Source organism: Callorhinus ursinus, unplaced genomic scaffold, assembly GCF_003265705.2.
Source record: "Callorhinus ursinus isolate GAN/ISIS: 27379988/994484 unplaced genomic scaffold, GSC_fseal_2.0 scaffold6, whole genome shotgun sequence".
NCBI classification, from domain to species: domain Eukaryota; kingdom Metazoa; phylum Chordata; class Mammalia; order Carnivora; family Otariidae; genus Callorhinus; species Callorhinus ursinus.
Window position 1 is genome coordinate 2,406,683 of NW_027397068.1, and position 24,628 is coordinate 2,431,310.

Sequence of the window (24,628 nt, forward strand, 5' to 3'; positions counted from 1 at the left end):
AGTATCATTGGTAGCACTGCAGTATTAGAAATAATCTTTATCTCCAATTACTGGTTTAATAAGTTGAAAATAGAATGGATATAATATTCGCTCCTTTAAAAGTTACATGTGCATGGATGTTCATATATATATATATACACACACACAATATACACACAGAGAAAACAGTGTGTGGTGTTACCTCTAGGACACAAGAGTGGGAGAGAGGAGGACTTTGACTTCTCCATGTACAACTGTTATGTCTATTTAAAAAAAAGAAAATCACCTGTAGCACTTTTGTCATTGTTTAAAAAGTAGGACCTGTTAATAAGTTCATACTGCATTTGTGAACTGGTAGCTAGCCAGCAATATAGTTCAACTGTGTACTGACTGCACACTGAAAATATTTTCATAAAGTATTCACAGGATACCAGCTATTTTCCTTTGGGTAAAAGTGGTGTTGTACATTTTATAATCAGAAGCCAAAAACAACTATGAACAGATTAAGATTATTCTGTACATAATATGGCTGGCTGGCAAATGCAGTTGATTCACAACATACCTGGGACAATTATACAAGTTCTGAGCCCTCCGATATATGCTAAGGCCCTGAGGAACAACGGCCTTGGTTGCAAGAGTCCTGAGCAGTGCAGGTGCTACTTTCCATCTTAAAAGATTCAAATCTTCATCTAAGAGGAATCCTTAGAATTCAGCTTTCCTGGGGTGCTCATGCAGTCTCCAAACTTCTCAGGAATGAAAAGAAATAAAAAATTACTTTACAAAGTGATTCCTCTGTTCCTGGCAGTCCTATGTCCTTCCCAAAAGAGGACCCCGGTATGGTCTGAATGCTGGTGATCCCCCCCAAGTTCCTACATTGAAGTCCTACCCCCCCAGAGATGATGGTATTAGGAAGTGGGGCCTTTGGGAGGTGTTTCCATGAGAGTGGAGCCCTCACGTATGGGATTACCACTCCTAGGCAAGAGGGCCCAGAGAGCTCCCTAGCCCCTTCCGCTAGGACATAGTGAGAAGTCCACAATCTGGAAGCCAGCCCTCACCTAACCATGCTGACACCTTCAGTTTTGACTTCCAGCGTCCAGAAAAGAATTAAGTTTCTCTTATTTATAAGACACCCAAAATGTAGTATTTTGTTACAGCAGCCTGAACAGACCAAGATAGGCTATGTTTAAAATTCAAAAGACCAGGTTCGAATCCTGGTTTTTCTCATTCCTGAAGGCATATATATCCAAGTCCCTATTTCTTAGCCTAGAAAGGAACTCTCATATTAACTATGCCACCTCCTTTCTCCGGTTGACGCAAGGCTAAAATGTGGTCATGCTGGGTAAGGAGCTTTCAAAATGGTGAAGTCCTCAACGAATGGGAAAGTATTTTAGTAAAATGTGATTCAGTGTACTTTGAAAGTGACAGATTTTCTTTTCTTTTTTCCATTTGACAGAGAGAGTGAGAGAGAGAGAGCACACGAATACAAGCAGGGGAGTGGGAGAGGGAGAAGCAGACTCCCCACTGAGCAGGGAGCCCGACATGGGGCTCGATCCCAGGACCCCTGGGATCATGACCTGAGCCGAAGGCAGATGCTTAACGACTGAGCCACCCAGGCGCCCCAAAAGTGACAGATTTTCAAGGATCAGCCCTAGTTCATGGTTTTTCACCAGCTCTGGTTTAACAGAACTCTATTCTGTTTATAAAGACTTTTTAAACAGTAGTGTTTTATTAAGTTTATTATATGGTGATCATTGCTGAGCACTTCTGATATCAAGTGTTTTAGATGTAATTCTTCCACGCTAGCACTCATAGATGATTTTATTAAAATAATAACATTTTTAAAGGCCCAACAATTAAGAAATCATCCTGTTTGACTTACTAGAGATACCATTATGGCACAAACTGTAACTATTCTTCACGTCTTCAGCAACAACAAAATGAAACACTGCCCAAGTTTAGTAAAGACACTACTTAGAGGCAGGTATTTTGCAGGCAAGAAAACCTTTTATTTTAAACCACAAATAGTCAGCAGGTGGCCACAACTATCCATGTTTCATTAAAATCACGTAAAACCTAGGTACAAAAGCACCACTGATTATTGCTCTAGAAAAACTGCGTGAAAAATTTAAATACGCACAGTAAAAACACCACAGTATGCACAGGACTCGATTTTTAAAGCAAGCGCATGGAATGCTGAATCAATCTTACACACAGCTTCCAATAACAAACTGGTATTTATTTCACTTGAGGATGATGGAAATTTCCAAAAAGCACGACTATGAGAAGATAAAATGTCCATCCTTATATATTTTTGTATGCCAACTAGTAGAATCCTAAAAAATTAGCATTTACAAAATACTCGGTAAAAATAGCTTTTAAAAGTTGCCCCGAGATGTACATAAAATCAACCCCAATTTTTTCACGACAATTCATTCTCCCTTGTTATCTACAGATTCAGTTTTCTGTGCCTGTGAAAAAGAAAGGGGAAAAAAAGAGAGACAGTTACTATTAAACCTACTAGAAGCCAAAGAAAAGTCTACCCAGCCAACACACATGCTTTGAACATCTGTTTTTTAGCAGCTCTATTGCAAAACCTAGTTCGACTCTGGGTGTAAAACAGACAAGGCAGGAATACAGTACGCAAACACTTTGCTGCATTGATTGCTTTCTGCTTTTCAAACGGCCACAGAAGCTTTACCTGCAAGCTCCCACTGTTCATGATAAAAAAACACCACACTACTACTATCTGCTTCTAGCCACTGCAAACATGCAGAATTTTCTACTGTACCCTTAACTCTCACTGTTTCAATCTGCCCCTTTACTGACAGTGTGCTGGGTGGGGTACCTCTGGAGGTTGAGACATTAACAGTTGAGCGAGAGATGTGGATCTGCAATAACATTATGGGCAATAAAAAGAGACATTATGAACGTGCTATCACCGGCTAACGCATTGAGCAATTTCTTTTAAGACACTGAGTCAGTCAGTGGGAGGTATTCATGGAAAGTACCTCTTCAGCTTTAGTTTCACCATTTTCAGATGGTGCAGTACCTTCCTTTCCAGCTTCTTGCTTTTCCTCCTTCTTCCCTTTAGCACCTTTGTTAATCTTTGTTCCCGGTTCTTTCTAACAGAGGGTCAGAGCACAGGGAAACAAAGCATGTTAGGGTGTGAGGTCAGCGAAAATCCGTCAGCCTCGTCCAAACACAAGGCGGAGCGCAACCATGGCCAACACGGTGGCTTTCAGGTGGGGAAGGAGAAGCCAAGTCTGCAAGGCTTCAAGTGAGTTACACTGAGGCTCTGTGAGAATGTTAACGGGCTGCTTAGATGGTCCACTGACTTTCTCTTCCAGGGAAAAGATGATTCTCCTCATGCATTTGTTCAGTGGGCCTCCTCACTCGCTACAGAGAAGTGGTTCTGCCGCCGAGAGCAGTGGGAACTGAAGGGTGAGGCAGAAGCCAGGGAAGAAGCCAGCAAGAGAAACACCTCACATGGGGCCACGGGGCTCGAGGAACGAGAAGGCTGAGAAAATGCTTATAAATGAAGCCCCACGTGAAGAAAAGTTCCTGAATTTAATACAAGCCACAGAAATGAGTTCTGCTTCAGAATCATCTACTCATGCCACAAATACACGTAGTTTCTTTTTGGGTTTTTTTTTTTTAAGATTTTATTTATTTATTTGACAGAGCGACAGAGAGTGTGAACACAAGCAGGGGGAGTGGGAGAGGGAGAAGCAGGCTGCCCGCGGAGCAGGGAGCCCGACGCTGCGGGGCTCGATCCTAAGACCCCAGGCTCAGGACCTGAGCCGAAGGCAGATGCTTAAACGACTGAGCCACCCAGGAACCCCCCCAAATAACACGTAGTTTCAAATAATTCACAACAATGCTCTGAAGGGCAGAGCACAGAAAAGCTATTTGGGATGTTTCTTAATAATTCTGTGCTTTTCTCCTTATTGGCAAACCCGGGTGTGTGCACCTACCTCAGTAGGACTGATGTGACGGCTTCATAAGAAAAGCAATTAGAACAGGGTCTAGCATAGTAGGAGAGCCATGTAAGTGTTTGCTGATGTTGATTATTTGCTAGTATTAATTATTGTATGATGAGTCATCAGCCCAGCCTAAGACCAGTTACAGGAAGTCCGGCCCCCCTCCCCCAGCCCCTGGAGCTGCGGGCCACTGTGTGGCTAGGGCCCAGCCTCATGCTTTCCGAGCCGCCACGCGAATAGCGTGTGGCTACCAAACCCCTCTTGGACATGAGGCTTCTCAGAGCAACATGCTCTGACCACCTTTGCCTTTACTGACCGAATGAGAAACACATTCCTGGTAAAGCATAAAACTGTGCTTTATGCCTTTTGAGAAAGACTGTTAAAAATGGTGACACTTTCCTTGTCGTACGTTTAGCTTGAATCAGTAAACGTGATCTTTCCTTGGATGATTTTTAGTATGGAATTATAATTTATTCATTGTTTAAAAAAAGGCCAACATGGGGGAGGGAGCACCTCTTACCTTAGCAGATGTTTTTCTTGGTTTAGGTTCAGGTTTGGGTGGAGCAGGTTTCTGCAAAGATAAATTAAATTATACAAATACTGAAAAAGACAACCCTCAGGAACAAAAGGCACACAGCAAGACTGCAAAAGACAACAGGCCATTTTGACTCTGATTCTGTTCATTTAAAAATATTTCGTTCTATTTTCAGCATCAGGTAACAGCATAAAAATCTGTGCATTTCATAACTATTTTCATCCTGGGTTCTCAAGTGAACAGCAGGTGAGATTTAAAAGCCGACTCATTATTCCCCAGTCCAGAGTAGCTCTCCAGGAACAGGATTAAGCTTCCATCTCTGATGTCTCTGTACTTCCTTTGATCACAGCACAGCAGTAAGAGGAATGACTCAGGCCCTTAGCCAAATGACTCAATGAATTCGGTCACACTAGCCTTCCCAACAAGTCTAGAAATCACAGCACAATCGCAGGCAAAGCCCATCCGGTAATGAAGACTGCTGCCTGTGAAGTATTTCAAAATCATTTCCACATCCTTCCACCTCTGATGTCGATTTCAAGTTCTGTAGCCAAGCTTCTTCTACTTTCAACCTCTCCAATGCCAGCTCAAGGTGAGAGAAGAATCTCACACCCAACCAGACACTGGGCTCACTTGCTCCTAGAGCTCTTTATTAAGAACACAATTATTACAATAAAATGTCCACTGTTAGCTTCCAAAGTTTAAGATTTTTCTTATGCTTAGCCAGAGTCCACAAAGTGACTCTTTTTCTCTTGATTCATGTGGTTCTCCTCCCCACTGCCCTGAGCAGTGCCTACCCTGTGGCCAAGGTCCCCTCCATATGGGGTTTCAGCCCTCTCCTGCTTACCAGGGCTCCTAACCAGGGTGCACGTGGGGACACTGGGGAAGATAACGGGTTTAAGCCTCTGGTTTTCTATGGCTATTTTAGGGCAAATATTTCTCTCATCAAGCTAGAAAAAAATAAGTGTACTTCTCTGAGAGCACTAGGGAGAATGGCTTTTAAGCAGAAAACACTGCCCAGGGTCTTCCCCTCTGGAGAAAAATTTCTCCGCAATGCCTCTAGGTGGTTCAGGTTCATATTGAATCTGGCCCTGTTCATCAAGGGCATAAAGGGAAATTGTAGACAGTGCAATTCCAGAAGACTGGCTGTTAGACATGACTTTTCAAATAAAAAAAGAAAATGGCTTGAGAAATAAGGGGTCTTTTTATTAATCTTACCACCCTAAATCTGTAGTCTATTCCCCAAAGACAGCGGCTTGCAGAGCTCCTACATTTTCAGGATTTAAAAAATTGTGTTGTTATCAGGCTTTAATATATTGTATTAACATATATTTGTTTTCACAATTTACAGCAAATAATTTTCTTTTATGTTTTCTGTAAGAGAGACGTCTCCCTGATTCAGCATTCAAGCGTGTTGATGGGGCAGGTAAAGGATGAGGTTCTGCAGTCCGTAGACCCACTGGCCACTGAGGAGGCTCTGTGTCAGTAGCACGGGCAATGATCTCAGTGGAAGGTGCTTCTACTGCTAGTTCATGGTGCTCAGGAAAAGCTTGGTTTTAAATTTTGGTTTTTATCTGACTTAGGAGGTCTACTCCCTTAACGGGCTAGAGATCCACAGACTACAGTGGCTTGTAGTATAATCTCTAGTTAAGCCTAACAAAAGTTAAAATATAACTACTGAACCATGGTGAAAGTTAATATTGGACAGAGCACACCAACTTGAGGGGCCTGCAGAAGAATCCAGCTTAACTGTGTACACACACACCTCCCGGCTCTTAATCTTCTGGGTGACTCTAATATCGCTTCCTTAGGTTGGGATTCACGTGAAGCACTGCCTCACCCAACCCAAACTCGGCTATACCTCTGAACTTGTCAGTGCCCTAATTAAACACTTCTTTTTTTTTTTTTTTAAGATTTTATTTATTTATTTGAGAGAGAGAGAATGAGAGATAGAGAGCACGAGAGGGAAGAGGGTCAGAGGGAGAAGCAGACTCCCTGCTGAGCAGGGAGCCCGATGTGGGACTCGATCCCGGGACTCCAGGATCATGGCAGTCGCTTAACCAACTGAGCCACCCAGGCGCCCCTAATTAAACACTTCTGCATTGATTCCCTGCTCTGTGCCAGGCACAGGTGTTGGCCGAGGATGGAATCCATGCTTCCCTGAAGGCCAAAGTAGCAAGCAGCTCCTGGTGGCCAAGAAGCCAACGCCTTTCTCCCTACATCTCAGTGCGCAGCCTGGGCGGCGGCTATTTTAACCAAATTCCTCCACCAGCAAGCCAGGCTGACCACCTGTCTTGGCAGAGTGAGGACTGGTACACCGGCAGGACAGCAAGGAGGAGCATGAGAGCCACCAAGGAGCACAGCACGGTGAGAAGGGCTGGAGCCCGTTCATGGCCAAGGCTCGATCACACCTAATGATCTTAATTAACCCTTGTCTATTCCCCAGGCCTCACCCACAGAGGGAGACTCTGAGTGGCAAAGTGGAATCATTACTTTTCCAAAGATTCTCTGGTTCTGAAATGAGGCTACAGCACATGGATTCTGATAGCTTTCAGCACATTCTGATGGAAGCATGAGCCGCGGAGACTCCCAATTCTTGTCCACCTTAGTACATCATGTGGAATCAGGAGGTAGGACTTGGCTTAATGTGCTTCTTTTGTAGCAGAGATCTAGCAATGTCTAACAACTTCCTGGGCTTTATGTTCTTGGTAATGGGGGTGGCCGTGTGACTTTTCAATGACCTATCTGCTCAAGTGAATTGCTTGGCAACACTGGTCATGTTTGCTAGAAATTCCGACCCAGGTAATTTCCAAAAAAGAAATAAAAAAACTCAAGGGAAATAATACCTTAATCTTCCTTCTGCTGCTTTGCCCTGAACGGAGGGAACATGGACTCATAAGAACAACAAGGGGGTTCTAACGTACTCACCGCGGACAATCTGGCAGACCGTCTGGTGGGCTACAAAGGAAATAAAAAAAATATGTATTCGTATTATATCCAACCAAGTTGGTTTTTAAAAATTCATTCCTGATATCTGACTTTGTTGAAAGACTATAATGGTATGGCTCCAATTACCCTCTCCAGGTGGGCACTTCAAGTGCCCTGGATACCACAATACTCAAGAGGAAGTTTCCTAAAGATGTGTAGACACACTGTTCAAAGAAATGGCCTCTCCTAACTAAGGGCAAGAAAAGAAAGGAAGATTAATTTAGGTTCTGACCCATAATCTCCTTTTGTGATAAAACGAACAATAGGAGCATTGAGGAGCTATTTAAGAACTAGTTCCAGTCTGACTCTTGCTCCTTACAAACAGAACTAAAACCTACACATTAATACAAAAAAAAAAAAAGATGTATATAATTGGGTAGAAACAAAAGTAGGAGTTCTCTGACTTGTTACTATGCTAGAAAGGAGAATGATGATAAATCTTAGGCAGTTAACAAGAAAGACTTCCTTTTACTTGTAACAGGTATTTATATTTATCTGCTAAACGTATATGTTAAAGATTTAAACAGAGTAAAAAGCCCACTAATCTTTTTTTGATAAAGATTTTTAAAAATTTATTCATTTGAGAGAGAGAGACAGAATGAGCGAGAGCACGAGCAGGGGGGAGGGTCAGGGGGAGAAGGAGCAGCAGACTCCCGGCTGAGCAGATGTGGGGCTCAATGCCAGGACCCTGAGATCATGACCTGAGCCGAAGGCAGATGCTTAACGACTGAGCCACCCAGGTGCCCCCAAAATTCACTCATCTTTTCTTTTAATTTGGATGTTTAGAAAATTTAGAAAAACTGGATTGAGATTGGTATTTTTCAGGAAATCTTTTCTCTTCGAGGACAGTACAAATTAAGCAAATGAGACTGCAAAGAAAATTTAAAATAGCCAAACTGTTGTAGGCATTTCAGAAAGAAGCACACAGAACTGATATTCTACTTACCATCAGCAAAAGATGGCTCCCCAAGGGATTTCACATTCTGAAAGTACAACTGCCTTTCTTTAAGTGTTCCAGAAATAAATACTCCATACTTTTTGTCTGTTGTACTCACTGCCCTGTCTCTGGCAGAACACAGTGTATGTTCCACCTAACATACAGTAGATTCTCAAAAGGATGTGCTGAAAAAATGAACTTGATCTTTTCCCTAATTCTTGCTGCCTTATGCAGAATTTGCCTCATTACGATAGCTTAAATGTTTCAAATAATTGTTTTAAGGGGGTCAGCAAAAATGGTCAGTAGGAACGCGTGCCACAACTGCAAGGAATTATGGAATTCTTGAAGCCGTGCTAAGGTCAGTGCAGGTCAGCTGGGCAGGCCAAACTGGAAGAAATATTTCTTGCCATCTTCACATCTAAGAACTTTCTTCCTGAAAATAGCCGGAGGAAGCTGAATTCATCTTTCTTTAAACTACAGAAGGAAACGAAGGGCCAGGGCCTCCATGAATAATTTTAACCCTGGGGTCTCAGGGAAAAAAGCAGAGCTGGACTTCAGGCCAGCTAACAGAATATGCAGAGACTGGAGACGGTGCAGGTGAAGTGGTAGCTGTGATATATTCCCTGCACAGGGTAAGAGGATGTACAGCTCGACGCTTAGTATGGGAGGAGTGCCTGGATCAGATGCTCCATAGGAAATACCATGGTGTCTGCTAGGATTATCACGGATGCATTCATGACAATGCACCCATGAGTCACAGGGAACCAGAACCCAAATCCTGTGATGCCTTTCTCAGGATGGTTAACTGCAATGAACTGGATATCACCAAAGAAAAGACGACATTAGCAACTGAACCAGCCAGCAAGTAACTTGTGCTTCTTCAAAACGTTCTTGGAGCATCCACTAATTACCAAACAGAACTCAGCTTTGATGCTTCTGTATGGCCTCAAGAACTACCCCACCCTCTCCTAGGTGAAGCCCTGCTGGTAGAAGAGTGCTCAGAAAGAGACACTCTGAGAGAAAAAATGGCCACCTCTATGCTCAAGAGGGGTGAACGGACCTTATCTGAATCCCTCTCCAGCTGCTGTCAACGTATGTACGGCACTGGCCTTACCTCACTGTTCACCTCATCTGTCTCACGTCTGTACCCCTACTGCACAAGACCCTCTTCTCTGGCAGTTCTGTAGCTCCAGTGCCCAGTGGGGGCCCTCACTGAATGCTGAGGTGAGCAGAATGCATAAGCACCAGAAATGTGTAGGAGTGGGAACTTGAGGGGAGCTGTGCCGAGACCACTGCTCAGCTACTGTCCAGGAAGGGATCTGAAAAGGGGCCGAATACACTAACTACTACTTACAACTGCCTTCCTATCCACCAAGTAGTGGTCGTGAGTAAAATCTCATAGAAGTGAGGCCAAATCATGTGAAGAATTCCCCAACTCTGGTGCTGCAGTTCCTTTCATCTCCATGTGAACCCCTGAGCGTACCGAAGAGGCAGACGTCAGAGACTGCTTTGGGATTTCCAGAGATACTCCAACCCCAAGCAAGCACTATTCTGCGGGGCCCAAAAGCCGTTCTGATCCAGAGGACTCCCTGTTTTTTTTAATTCAGGCCCAGGACAAGAGTTTCAAAATAACAAGCCTAGGAAATTAATGCAAAAACAAGGTCTGCCTCTCCAGGCTGTCGAAACCAACCGTCTCTAAAAAGCACATCTTTTACTGTAAAATCATCTCATGACTTTCTAAAATTTACCGGCTCTTCTTTCTATGCTATTTAAAAAGGACTTTTCTCAAATTTCCCTTTCCAGTGACCATCATAAGAGATTTTCTTTTTCACTGCAAACAGTGGAGGCTGAGATGGACCTTGCACTCACAGGCAGCAGCTTATGCATGCAAGTTTGTTCACCTTCCTGGAAGCTTCCATCAGCTTGCACAGCCTTAAAATCTATAAATGACCGGGCTGTATTTATTGGCTATAACATGGACGAGACTGCCAGTTTTTCCTCCTTAAGGCACTAGCATTTTAAGTATTCATTTGAGACTCGGACCGTTGGGCAGGACAACTTTGGAAAAAAAAAAAGTAAGAATTTCTTTCAATTTGTTGACTGACTCCTTGGGAGAAGTGGCCACCAAAAGAGTGGTTCTCAGAGGAGGAAAGAAGACTTTCAGAATGACACATCACCAAGAATTACAGAGACAAGATATGGGAGGGTTTGTCACTGCCGTGTATAGGGGCTGGGCACAATGAAATTTTTTAATAAGCATCTGAGTAACTGATCACTCCCTGGGTTGGAGCAAATTCTGGTGAAGGCTACTCTGAAAGACACAGAGTCTTTTACTTTAGCATCCTGGTTGTAAAAGAACATGGAAGTCTAATTTCACTACAACTAAGTTCACTGGGATAGCTGGATTCAAGTAGAATCACTGGACTTTGCTGAATACTGCTTGAAACATATGGGCCATTCCAATGGGATTTGGAAGTATGTTTATCTTTATAAGATTTCTTAATGCTCCTAAGCCTGACCATGTACAGATCTTCCTCAACTTCCAATGGAGTTACATCCTCATAAACCCATCGTAAGTTGAGAATGCATTTAATACACCCAACCTACCAAACATCATAGCTTAGTCTAGCCTCCCTTAAATGTGCCCAGAACATGTATATTAGCCTACAGTTGGGCAAAGTTATCTAACACAAAGCCTGTTTTATAATAAAGTATCGAATATCCCACGTAATTTATTGAATACTATCCTGAAAGTGAAAAACAGAATGGCTGTCTAGGTACAGAAGGGTTGTACACGCATGGGTTGTTGACGCTCGCGATCATAGGGCTGCCTGGGAGCTGCGGCTCACAGCCACTGCCCAGCATCACAGGGGAACATCATACCACATAAAGATAGCCTGGGAAAAGAGCAAAACCGAAAGCATGGTTTCTACTGAATGAGAATTGCTTTCGCACCACAGTAAAGCCAAAGAATTGTTAAGTCAGACCATCACAAGTCAGGGACCATGTGTACTCGAAGGCAAAGCCAGAAGTCAAGTTGCTTTTAATTTCCAAAGACGAATGAGGAGCCAAATAGAAATTACCTTTTTGGAAAACTGGGAAGTGGGGAAAGATGGATATCAGAGCCTTGGCTGGGGAAATGCAGAGGACAGAAAAATGGCACTGGATAACCAGATTTATGATTACCACAAAAGTGGCATGAGGACAGAGGATTTTGAGTCAGGAGACTCAGATATCTTTCCTGGTTTTGCAATACACAAGTTGCGACATCTGTGGGAAATAATGTATTTCTCTCAGGACCTTGTTTCCTCTAGTAAAGCTGGAAATAATAATATCTGCCTGTTATCAAACATAGCATTTCCCTGATATTCATTATTCCCTTTCCTGGCTTTATTTTTCTTCATAGCAAATATCCAGTGATTTCATTTTACTCTCTTTCTCTTTCCACTAAAATGGAAGCTCCATGAAGGAAGAGATTTTGGCTTCTTTTGTTCACTGTGGAATCTGCAGAGCCTAGAACAGTGCTTGGCACATTACAGGTGCACAGTACTTTTCTGTTGAGGAATGAATGTACTCTGCCCTCATTTCAGGGTTATTTTAAGGATCAGATAAAATAATGAACATTAAAGGGCTTTGTAAACTGCCAAATGTAATGCTTTTGAACATACTGTTGTGGTCGCTTATTGTCCAAAAACTATACTCTGCACCATGCCCTTGAAATATCATGGCAGTGGAAGAGGATTTTCAAAAGAGGATCCCTTTTTGTAACTTGATACCTATTCCCCATAGTCAAGCCTGTGCATATTCAATGACAAAACTAGAAAATTCAGTCAATTCAGTGGGGGGGAAAAATCAATCAATATACTGTCTGACAGTTCTTACCCTAACCCACCAGCTAACTGACTGACCTTTTCACTTTTCAAACAATTGTGTTGATGTCCTGAAGACAAATCATGAGTTTTAATCTAGTCTTGGCTTAAATGACAGGGTAAGAGTTTCTTCTAGGAACAATTTTTGTTAGCAATAATACATATAATAACATAAATTGTTAAAATAATATAAAATATATAAATAACACAAATAATTAAAATTCTGAGGCTAAAATAATATGTATAAGACAGCTTGATAAACAAGAATCTCCTACATATATTCTGACCAGCTTGATTGCTCTGTGTAGAAGGATTGGAAAGACTGTTTACACTATCCAAGATCTATTGTGTGTAATGGTTTCTAGGTTTTCTGACTGACAGATCAATTTAAATAGCAGTTCCTAAGGAAAAATCCAAATGTGGTTTGTGTCCAAATCTAAAAATTACATTAAGATTTGTTACACTTAGCCAACTGTCCTACAAATTACATTTTGCCATTTTCAGGAAAACCCATGCATTTGTCATTTTTTGGTTGATTCTAGTGTTTGTTTAGTAACTTGACATGGGACCACAAACTTCACCTCCCAAACTGTTAGACACTGAATGCAGGAAATGATGATGGGGCCTTGGTTACAGGCAGTTTTGTTTGTTTTACTTTCAAATTAATTTAGTTATAGATTCTGTTAAAGATCTTCCATTTGGCAGAACAAATTTCCTTGTACAAGTTTTGTGGAGGGGTTCTGCTATCATGACAAACTCCTCCGAATTATTAAACCACAGTATGAATCACCCAATCAAAGAATCTATAACCAGATACTGTTTCTATCTCTCACATGACCCTTTTAGTTTATAAGCTCAAGGGTAAGAGCTGCAGTTTTTTTACACACTGTAAAGCTCTGTGCAAAAGTGAATGGCTGAAATCAGAGTTAGCATCTAATCTGCTACTTTTTCGTCCATCTCCTTTTAGAAGTTCATGATATTACCACGGTGGGTAAATGCAACCATCTCTCTCCATTTCTTAGCTTTTTGGAGGTTTCTGTACTTTATTATTTTTTTTTGAGTCCAGTTTTTTTTTTATTAACATAATGTATTATTTGTTTCAGGGGTACAGGTCTGTGAGTCATCATTCTTACACAATTCACAGCGCTCACCTTAGCACATACCCTTTAATACACAGTTTCTTTGAATTGTTACCTAATTAACTATCCTAAGCCCTAAGAATTTTCCTGATTAAAAAAAAAACTTTAATATTTTGACATTTTGTGTGTCTTTTCACAATTTTTTTTACTTTAGAGATGACTCCTTTTAGGCAAATACTCAGCATTGAAAAAAGAAATTTATAATTCATTCATTGGAGCAGAGAATTTATTAAATCAACAGTCTTTCATTTCCTTGCTGTGAAAGGCAGACTTTGTTCTCCTTGATGAATTTACCTATTATCTCACTCTTTGCCCAGAAGGAATTCTCAGTATCCACTTTACCAGATAGCAGGACCGACAGGTAGAAACATAAACAACACAGTAAGTGGAAAATGCCGCACCAGTGTACCCAACTGAAATTTACCTAGGCCAAGAGACACTCCACAGTGACACTTTTATCTCTGGTTTATGTAGTCTCGGACAACCTTATTCAGAATTGCATTCACTCAGATGTAGACAATCCTAACAATATTAAAAAATTCCAGGTAAAATAATTAAATACAGGATGTCAAAGATACACTTACCTCCTGCTTAGTTACTTTGGATCCATCCTTGCCCTCTGTATTCTCCGGAGACTAGAAAGAAAATATTTCAGTCAATTGTATTTAAAAGGGAAAGCACACATTCGAGGCACATTTGAAAAAAACAGCTATTTCAATTCACAGGACCACATAAGTCAACAGATACTTTGTGGAGAAAAAGCAAGTTTGTAAGAGGATACATTTTACACACATGCACACGTGCGCGCACACACACACACACAGCATTTATCTGCACAACTGCTCTAATCTTAAAACAGGAGTGGTGCAAGAACTGATATGAACCCCTGTTTTTAATGTGCACTCACCCTACGTCATTTTCATTGATTTTTGATGATTAAACCACTAGTAAAAGAACAGAGACCCAGTGGCCAGAGGCAGCGGTGCCAGGAACCACCACACGTTCCAGGCACTTTGTTTCTCTAAGATGAGGGCAGGATGCTAAGAAAGCTCAGCCTGAGCACAAAAGCGTATTTTTGTCCCATACTCGCCTCGCTTTGATTTCTAGCCCGCTTCTTGATATGACTTGACAAATGTGTCATAGATTATTATTCTTTCATTATCAACTCCAGCATCTCTACCGAACGCCCAGCCTTGGCCGGACAGCCCAATGCCCTGCCACCCCAGCTGATTTGCTTCCTGATTTTGACCCACCCCCTGAGGCAGCACCTGTCACCCTGGTGACAGCTCAAACCTGACTCCTTTATGTGAGTACAACAGTGCATGCAAGTGAAGGAAAAATATCATTAGATGTAGGTGACACACTGCAGATCCCAATATATTTTTATTGGCTAAAGGCGGTAAATAAGATGAAAACGCTTAAGCTAATTAGAAAATTAAAAACAATTTCATACATTTTAAAACCATATAAATGTGGAAGGTGATTACCCCATCTCTATGACAGGTGAGCAGAAGATATGAATAGAGTTTCTAAGAGAAAAAATACAAATAGCAAACTGACATTTGGCATACTGCTTGGCTTGAGCAAAATGAAAGGGCTATGCGGTAATGCCTCATCTGATAAAATGAGGAAAAAATTTTAAAGATAATAAAACCCACTGTTTGGTGGGCCTGGTGACACTGTAAATTAATATGATATTTTTAAAGAACAAACGGGCAATCTGAGAAAGACACACAGGACTAATCATATAATGATCCAGTAATTCCAGTTTTGGAACCAGAACTCAAAGACAGACTGTAAAAATACTGTTTTAGTTGTACTGTTTTTAATAGGGAGTAACTGGAAACCACTCACATGATTAGTAAATAATAGAGAAATATTTAAGTAAACTATGTAATTATTAATGCAATGGGATTAAAAATAGTTAGGCTGTGTGAATACATAGAAAGTCCACATAAGACAATGCTAAGTTAAAAAAAAAAACAGGTTATAAAATAACATGTAAAACATAGATCAGAGGTAGATAAAGTCTTTTAGAAAGTCAAAAGCTTTTCTTCAAGGCAGATGACCTAGTAAACCTTCAGTTCTCTCTGAGACTGTCCACAGCCTCTCTCTCCACAGTCTGTCGGTTCACCTCTCTCCAGAACCTCGCACGTGCATGGAGTTCTTTTCTTTTCTCCCTCCCTCCCTTTCTGATTTATTTATTTATTTGAAAGAGCGAGCGCGCACACGCCTGCACAAGCGAGGGGAGGAGCAGAGGGAGATGGAGACATGCATGGAGTTCTGTTCTTTTCTCTTCTCTTTTCTTTTCTTTCTCTCTTCCTTCAAGATTTATTTATTTATTTGGAAGAGTGAGAGAGAGTGAGAGAGAGAGAGAGCGAGCGCGCGCGCGCCCGCACAGCAAGGGGAGGAGCAGAGGGAGATGGAGACATGCATGGAGTTCTGTTCTTTTTTCTTTTCTTCCGTCCTTCCTTCCCTCCTTCCCTCCCTCCTTCCTTCCTTCCTTCTTTCCTTCCAGATTTATTTGAGAGAGAGAGCGCACGTGCACCCACACAAGCGAGGGGAGGAGCAGAGGGAGATGGAGACAAGCCGACTCCCGGCTGAGCAGGGAGCTGGAGGCAGGACTCGATCTCACGACCCAAGGATCATGACCTGAGCCAAAACCAAGAGTGAGACACTTAATCAACTGAGCTGCCCAGGCGCTTCTCATGGAGTTCTTGTTTCCCAAACGAACCAACCATTTTCCCCTCTTCCCTGATACCTTCTCTATCATGAAGGGAAACAGAGCTTCTCTTTTCTGTTCCCCACTCTCTTGCACAGGAATTTCTAATTCACAGATCTTGCTGTATCAGCCAGCCAAGTTGGAGAGAGCAAAACCTTACAAAGTGTGTGCATCTGAAGACAGTCCATACGTGGACCATTTGAATTTGCTCAATTCTATGCTACAAACTTGACCCTCTGGCCACAAATGAGATCCTCTGTCAAGAAGCACTGGGCTCTCATTCACACCTGTTAGGCCAGTTGGTACCCCAGTTCAATCTGGGGTACCCCCACCTGTAACTGGTAGGCATTTAAAGAAGTAGCACACAGTTATTCTGATGTTAACTGACGTTAAAAAAGTTAAAAGGGGATGTTAATGACATAATTTCCAATATTCTATGCAGTGCATTACTGACAGCAATATGATTGGGAGATCACTTTCTAAACACTGACCTAAGTCATATGCAAATAACTGAAAAAAAAAAAAAAGAAACCTGGAAAGACGCCACACACACAAAAAAACAGGTATAACTGAAAATGTTAATGGCTTCAGATGAATGAATATAAGAGTGGAAATGTGAAGAGTTACAACTCAAGGCAAAGCTGGTTTCTCTGGCAATCTCGCCATAAGGGCTTTCTATTAACAAGCACATAACAAATTTAGAAACAAGCCAAACGATCTTTACCATGGGATCAGTGTGGTACTGTAGCATGAATGCAGGTCAGGACAAGGGCTTGAATGCTGGCTCTCTACCTAGAGTCTCTTCATCCGTGAATGACAGATGATAATGACATTGAACTCCCAAGCATCATGCTTAAGACCAAGTGAGATGTTAGAGCATTTCATAGATGGTGAATAGTTATACAGATGTTATGCAACGAGATATGTATCTTAATGAGTCTTTAAATTACCAAATGTCAAATTATATTCAACAGAACCTTAAAGGTGAACACATCCAGATTCCCTGTAACCTTGTCATCTGTTTTTGAACAGGGTAACACGGAGTAATTTCAGAAGGACTTACCATTTCAGACTGTCTTATCACACACCCTGTCCACCTTTAACACTTAGCCATGAGGCTGGGGACAAGAAGGAGGGTATGGTACGAAGGGACTGAACAGAAGCCCAAAGTTTTTGTCCCAAGAGATTGTGAGGAATAAAGATAAAGGGGGAAATGGGGATTGGGGGTGTACACTGATGATCTCAGACGTACTTCAACCTTCTAGTGGGCTGATGGGAAGGATGAGGTGAGTGTGAGGAATTCCAATGCAGAAGGGTTCTTGTCTCACTTCCAAGGACAGAGCAGGCTTGTGCTAATCCAGTTTGAATCCAGATTGGTCAAGAGGGTAGAGAACCACAGTCAAACCAAAAGGTCTCATTCACATATGTGAGGCTACTTCAGTACCCGAGTGGCAAGGGTAGTGAATTGAGAGCCAGGAGGGGGGTGGAAGACAAATATGGTGGCCAGATGGAAGGCACAGCAGGGATTCTAGAAGTTTGGAGTACCACTGAGAGCTGATCTGAGGGCAAGTCAGCAGGAAGGTGGATCACTGAACACCTGGTGACCAGATGGGGACAGAGAATTGGCCAAGAAGGCACGAACTTTGGCAAAAATCAATAGGTAGTTGAACTTGTTGAACAGATTCTGAAAATAAAAGTAGGCTCATTGAAATAAAAAAGAAAAAAACCCTCAAAACATAAGCTCTGGACCAGGGACAGAAGAAATAATAAACTATCATCGACTGCTGAGTGAGTAGCTCAGCGTGCAACAAAGAGCAATAAAGTAATGAACACTATGCAAGAGAGGTTAGCAGACACGGTTAATTGAGAAGCTCCACATATACCTAACAGACAGTTCAGAAGCCAGGAACAGAGGTACTAGTAGGAAGGCAAAGACATGGTGGCTGAGAATTTTCCCAAACTGAAGTCATGAGTCTCTAGATTGAAAGCTTACACCAAGGAACAAACTGGAAACAAAACAAATAAATACAATGAAACATGAAGTAGTAAAATTATAGTAAAGTGAGAAAAATCTTAGAAATTATCAGAGTTAAAAGATGAATTATCTACAAAGAATTACTTCTCACCAGCAACTACAAATGTAAGAAATATGGAGTAATGTTCAGGTAGTTGATGGTAACTATCAACCTAGAACCTTATACCCAGCTATCATTTAAGAATGAAGGAAAAATAAAGATATCTCAGAATACAGATACTTAAGACAGTTAAGCATCAACAGAACCTTCCTTTCAATAAGGACCTGTTACTAATGGATCAAATTTCGCAATTATAAAAATGAATTCAGATGGAAGCAAAGTATATATGAATTAAGTATGAAATACTGGTAAATCTAATTATCTATTACTTGTAGATAATAATACCTATTTTTTTGCATTTAAAAAAGTTTCAATAGAAATCCTAGACCAGTGCTGTCCTACAGAAATATAACATGTAATTCCAGATTTTCTAATAGCCACATTAAAAAAGTATGAAGAAACAGATGAAATTAATTTTAATATTTAACTGGATCTATCTAAAATTGTATCATTTCAATGTGTTACCAATTTACAAATTATTGAGGTAGTTTACAAAGCTTTCTGATACTAAATCTTCAAAATGCAGCATGTACTTTACACTTAACATAAGCACATCTCCACTCAAACGCTAGGTTTTCACCAGAGTACCTGATCTATATTTAGAGTTCATAAAGTTTATAGTAGTTTCACATATCCAGGTTGTTCCAAACGTATTTAAATTTTTTCAGTAACTTAATCTAATACAAGTTTTTGAATTTAAATTGATCAAAATTGAAATTTAAAAAATTCAGCTCATTCTTTTTTTTAAAAGAGTGCTTAACTGCCTCATGTAGCTAGTGGCTACCATACTGAACAGCATAGTTCTAGACCATAATAACCACAAAAAATGAGAGCAGAATGAATAGATGAGAAGTTAAAGCATGCTAGAGTCCTGGTTTTGTTCTGAGGATAATACAGACACAGAATCATTTTAGACTTTGTTAAAATAAAATTTAAAGATAGTCCTTAAAATTTTTTTTTGATAGTCCTTAAAATTTTTAACATAAGGAACAGAATCTATAAACTTCCAAATCAGGAGGAGTGGAATAAAGCACATTTTAACAAAAAACTGAGGAAAGAAAAGGACAAATAATAAATAAAAACCATAAAATAAGTCCTTAGAAAAAGTCCAAATACATTAGTAATCACAATATACCTAAACAAATTATACTCATCCATTTTAATGTCAAGTGACAGAAGGAGAAAAACAGAAAAATATATGTATATGATTCCACTTTTACAAATTTTAAAACATGCACAAATCAATATTAAGGATTTATATATGACACACATATCATAAAAGTATAAAATCAGGGACTGGAAGGATACACAACAAATTCATGATAATGGAGGCTGATAAGGGATGGGAACCAAGGGGATGTTTCTAAAGAAAGTTCAACTTTATCTGTAACATTTTATTTTATTTAAAAAATATCTGAAGCAAAATGATAACATTAAAATTTGTGAAATTTGAGAGGTGGGTAAGTGAATATGTTATATTATTTTCTGGATTTTTCTGTATTTAAATTTTTTCCAAATAAAAATATTAGCAATGTTGAGGGAAAAAAAGACTAGAAGCAAACTTGTTCCATTAAGTCTAGTTTAACCGTGCCCTAACACAAATTCATGACTAGGCTTATCCACAGCATTTTCTGCACTTCTTAAATGACTTATAAATCTGGTTTATATACTGCCTCTTTCTTCTCTGTTCAAGACATATTCATAATTGCTTCAACTGGGTTCATAGGAAGGCACTGGAGTGGGCAAGATGGTAAGCCAAGAGCAAGACCCCATGAATGTGAACGCTCCTTGGGCTAGTGTAGGAGGAGAGCTGACGGGAAGGACGATTCCTTCAGTAGCTGACCAACTGTACCATCCCCATTCTTTCCCTACACAGACATGCCTGAGCCCTGCACATGAGGACACAAAAAATGCACTAAGGGGACACAACCATTCTCCTGAAGACTAAACAAACCAGCAGTCCTTATCAGGAAACCAAGAAAAGAAACTTGGAATTTTTATTGCACAGATGATCCATAAGGAATTAACAGGAAAAACTGCCTGATTGTCTTCCAGTAAAGAGCAGTTACCACCAAATAGAGGGGCACCAGGGTAGTGGTGGTGATACACCAGATTTTCTCTGTCCAAACTCAGGAAGATATCAGAGAAGACGGGAAAATCCTTCAAGAGTTGTTTGGGAACAATTCAAATGGCATGAGCCTGTGGATTATCAGTGCGGAGAAAGACACTGACTGTGTGGCCGACAGCTGGGACGTGTAAGGCTAGTACCTGGCTTGCGCCATCATTCTAAGCCACACAAGACAAGAAAGGGGAAGGCTCAGGATTCTTAGCAACAAGTGCAGGGTCTTATATTAAAGATCCAAAAATTCTTTATTGGTTAAGTGTCAGCCCTTAGAGATTTTCTTCTAAGGTTTTAAGTGACAAGGGATATTGCTTTGTAAGTTAAGTGAATTACTTGAGAGCCTAGAGTATGTATGAAATTCAAGTAACCATTTTCCAGCAGCCATAGAACAAATCCATTGTCAACTCCTGGGTAGTCCATGCTAATGTGGGAAAGCTGGGAGCAGATATAACAAAGCAAAGAAACCAATAAATACTTCTTTTAACCTGGGGAATGTATTACTTTGAGGTGATTCTTCTCTAACTTGCTGCCCAATATTTTTTTAAGCCTCTTTATTATTATTTAAAATTTCTTTAAAAATTAATTTACATTTCCTGTTACAAACCCAAGGCTGGAGAAAAGAAGCAGTCTAAGAGTGAGCTGGTTAGCAGAGGAAATATCCAAATAACCCACCCAGAGAAACGTGCATATAACAAACTCTGCTGCTCTTCTGCTAAAATGAATATATAATTCAACTATTTGATTAACACAGTGTTAATTTTCCCCCCAAGTGGGGGCACTGCCCATGAAATTCTTTTTTACACAAGCAGGGGGAGTGGGAGAGGGAGAAGCAGGCCTCCCGCGGAGCAGGGAGCCCGATGCAGGGCTTGATCCAGGACCGTGGGATCATGACCTGAGCCGAAGGCAGACACTTAATGACTGAGCCACCCAGGCACCCTTACCCATGAAATTCTTGAGGTTTTCTAAATAACAGGTAGTTCTCTTAAATTCAAATATTCCATGACACATGAACCGGACACATGAAACAGACACATTTAAATTTTTATTTAAGCCACCTGGATCGTTATTTAACATTAGCACGGTTGTTTTTCATTCATTCTGTAGGTCTGTGTTTGGGATCCTCCAACACTGCATAACTTTTTTTAAGATAATCTTTAAAAACCCAATACTTAGAATTGAGAGATCACGTTAAGAGGGTTAATAATCAAACTAATGTTAAATTTCTCTGCTACCTCCTTCCTTACTTATGTCTATGAATTTCATCAACTTCTATAAACCCAAATTCATTTACTGAGGTCATGTCAGGCTAGTATGTCTTCCCAAAATGTTATTTTGTTGTTAGAGATAAAAGTAATTGAGTTAAAAACGCTGTTGTAAAAGACTGGATGAACTGAAATAAATAGAAACTACCTTTTTTTTTTTCTGAGGGATACCTTTAGGGAAAATACCTCACATTGTAATCAGGTATAAAAGATAACAAAAAGTAAAAGAAAAAGCCATGTTCTAGGATGTTCGGTGAAATTTTATTAGCATAAATATATATAATGCAATAATGGAAGTTTACCCTTAATATGAAATAAACAACCTTAAACATTTCACACATCTCTTTGGTCTGAATCGTCTCTTCCACCTGAGTTACGTTTTTCGTGTGAGTGGTTTTGTACAGATGGGAAAGCACCTGGCTGAAGTCAGAAGACTGAATTCCGGTCTGGCTCACATCTCACTTCCCTCTGCCCAAGTTTCTTCACAAGTACAACTGAAAGATGATGGGCCTGAAGATCTCATCTTCCTGACTTACTTAGCTGCCCGTGTACTTATTAATCACACTGCAGAAGGGTCACTGTGTATATTATAGGGATGCCTATAGGTATTGGGGTCTTGGAAAAGGACAAAACAATGGATCCTAAATAATAATAATAAATAATGTACATATTGCAGTTACGTGCAAGGCAATTGATCTAAATGTTTTAATCCTCACCACAATCCTGTGAAGTTGGTAAAGTAGCATGATGTCCGTTTTATAAATGAGGAATTGAGATCAGGAGGTTAAGTAATTTACTCAAGATTACCTCGCTGGTAATCTTGCCGGTAAGGGAAGACCTAGGATTCAGGCTGGCTCAGAGTTCATTCTCTTAAGCACTACACCTCTCAGAGTGGTTTGTGTTAGTTTTCTGAATTTCAAAATTGGGTGCAGATCTAGGATGCCAGAAGAGCAAAAGGTTTCCAGATTGGGAAATATTTTAACCTGTAGATCAAGTGGAAGAGCACATAATATGTAGTGGAATGTTTCCTATCCCACCTCACTGGTGAGCTTCTTGGAATAATAATAAACAATTCCCCATTAAAAATACTATATGTTGAGATGCACAAAAAGTACCATTCTGGGTTTCTGAATGGTCACATAGATAAAAGCATTTTCACCTTACTATTAAAACTGAAGACAAAACACCAAACCGTTTCTATCAGTTTTTATAGCGCTTGACATTTTTCAATGACTTTTACTTGTTGTATTTGGTCCTCTCAATAGCGTAGGAATATACATGGGTGACCTTAATTAACATTCCCATTTTACAGACAAAGAATAAAAGTTCAAAGAGGTCAGGTGACTTTCTCCTGGTAAAGAGGAGGCGGAGTCCACACTAGATCCAAGTTTTCCAACTTTTATACCAGGGATCTTTCCAGATGGTTACTCCGTTTTCCTATTTGCCCAGATATGAATTAATTTCTAGCAAATGGTAAACACAGTTATGATGTTCCTTGCATTTTTGCAAAACTGATATTCAGCGAGGTCTGATGTGATTGACATGTGACCACAAAAAGGGGGATAAAAAAATTAAAAACTGTAATTAAGAGGAGGTAAAGGAAAGCAATGAGAAGTAGAAAGAATATAGTTTTTAAAAATGTGTTCTATGGAACACATATAGAACTTCAGAAGGAGTCTTCAAAGTTCACATTTTGATCACCTCAAATCTTTGGTATGCTTATCTCCCACATACACCATGATTAACACTCATGACTTCCCACAAAGTAGAATTTAACTCATTCTGTCCAGTATTGTAAAAAAAAAAACACAGCTTATACCCAAAAAGAAAAAAAAAGAAAGAGAAACAGAGAAAATAAAAACAAATAAGAAACCCAACACCTCTCAGGGTAGACTTTGTATTTATCTTTGTATGGGGTCAGAATAATCAAAATATACTTTTAAAATAGAATCACCTTACAGTATACCTCTTAAAAATAACTTTTGTAATTAAATATTAATTTGGTAATCCAGAACGTAAAATAAACTCGGTCCTAGGTCCAAAAGGTTTTCTAAATTATAAAGCTTTTATTCTTATTCTTATTTGAAGAGTTCTAAAAACAAAACCACCTGCTCACTTTTTTTTAAATCCAATGACTAAGTAATGGTAACATAATATTTACATTACAACCTCTCAATATATTGTATACTATGCCAGGGTACTTATGTGTTTCTGATCACAGGGGAGTATCCCTGTTATTCTCTATAGAACAAATTAATGAAGACAATATATCTTGGAAATAGTAAATCCAGCAGTTTATGGTAACTGGAGAAAATAACTGAGTCTTAGACTCTCGATACTCAAAGATATCAATACTTGGGTGAGGACATTGTGCACATACGTATTTTGTATATGACCCTACGATCTATTAGTTAACTGAAAGACCCAGAAGGCTTCATGGCAATGTGCCTCTCCAATGGAGCAGATGCCTGGACCCTGAGACCAACCTTAGGGCATGATCACAGATAATGATGACTTGTTGGGTATCTTGGACTGGAATCTAGAAAAAAAAGGCATCAGCCTAGGTCTTAATAAAGACAACAGTTAATCAAATGAACACTCACGTATTTATATAACTTGATTCTTCCTTGTTTCATTCACTGGGCATTTTAGTTTAAGTAAAAATACATGAGGTTCTCAGAAATAAACATTTATGGGAAGTACTGTGGTGTAACAGTTAAGAGCAAAATTCCTGGGTAAAAGAGGTTGGCTTAGAATCCCTGGTTCTATTACCTCCTCGCTGCGTGACCTGCGGGGAATTCCTTCATCTTACCAAATCCTAATATTCTCCTGTGTGTATGAGAAAGGCTGTAGGGCTCGGCAGTTAAAAAGCACAGGCTCTGGAGCCAGACTGCCAGGACTGCAGTCCCGGCTGGGCCAGTTCTTATCACTGGGGCCTTCTTTAAGATGGCAGTTTGAAGAGT

General features: G+C 40.2%; 1 protein-coding gene across 6 annotated transcripts in view; it reads right to left on the reverse strand.

Annotated features, from left to right (window-relative positions):
• Positions 1 to 1,963: 1,963 nt before the first annotated feature.
• The window catches only part of HMGN3 (high mobility group nucleosomal binding domain 3), a 31,022-nt gene continuing 8,357 nt past the window's right edge, over positions 1,964 to 24,628 (reverse strand). The window contains exons 2-7 of one of the 6 annotated variants that reach the window (XM_073893539.1): positions 14,009 to 14,059; positions 7,420 to 7,449; positions 4,480 to 4,530; positions 2,988 to 3,101; positions 2,825 to 2,867; positions 1,964 to 2,447 (exon numbers count right to left, since the gene is read on the reverse strand). In XM_073893539.1, coding sequence (XP_073749640.1) covers positions 2,434 to 2,447; positions 2,825 to 2,867; positions 2,988 to 3,101; positions 4,480 to 4,530; positions 7,420 to 7,449; positions 14,009 to 14,059 — 303 coding nt within the window. In that variant the 3' untranslated portion in view covers positions 1,964 to 2,433. Of the gene's footprint in view, positions 2,448 to 2,767; positions 2,868 to 2,987; positions 3,102 to 4,479; positions 4,531 to 7,419; positions 7,450 to 14,008; positions 14,060 to 24,628 lie in introns of all 6 variants that reach the window. The other 5 variants (XM_073893537.1, XM_025858498.2, XM_073893538.1 and 2 more) reach the window with 5 other exon arrangements.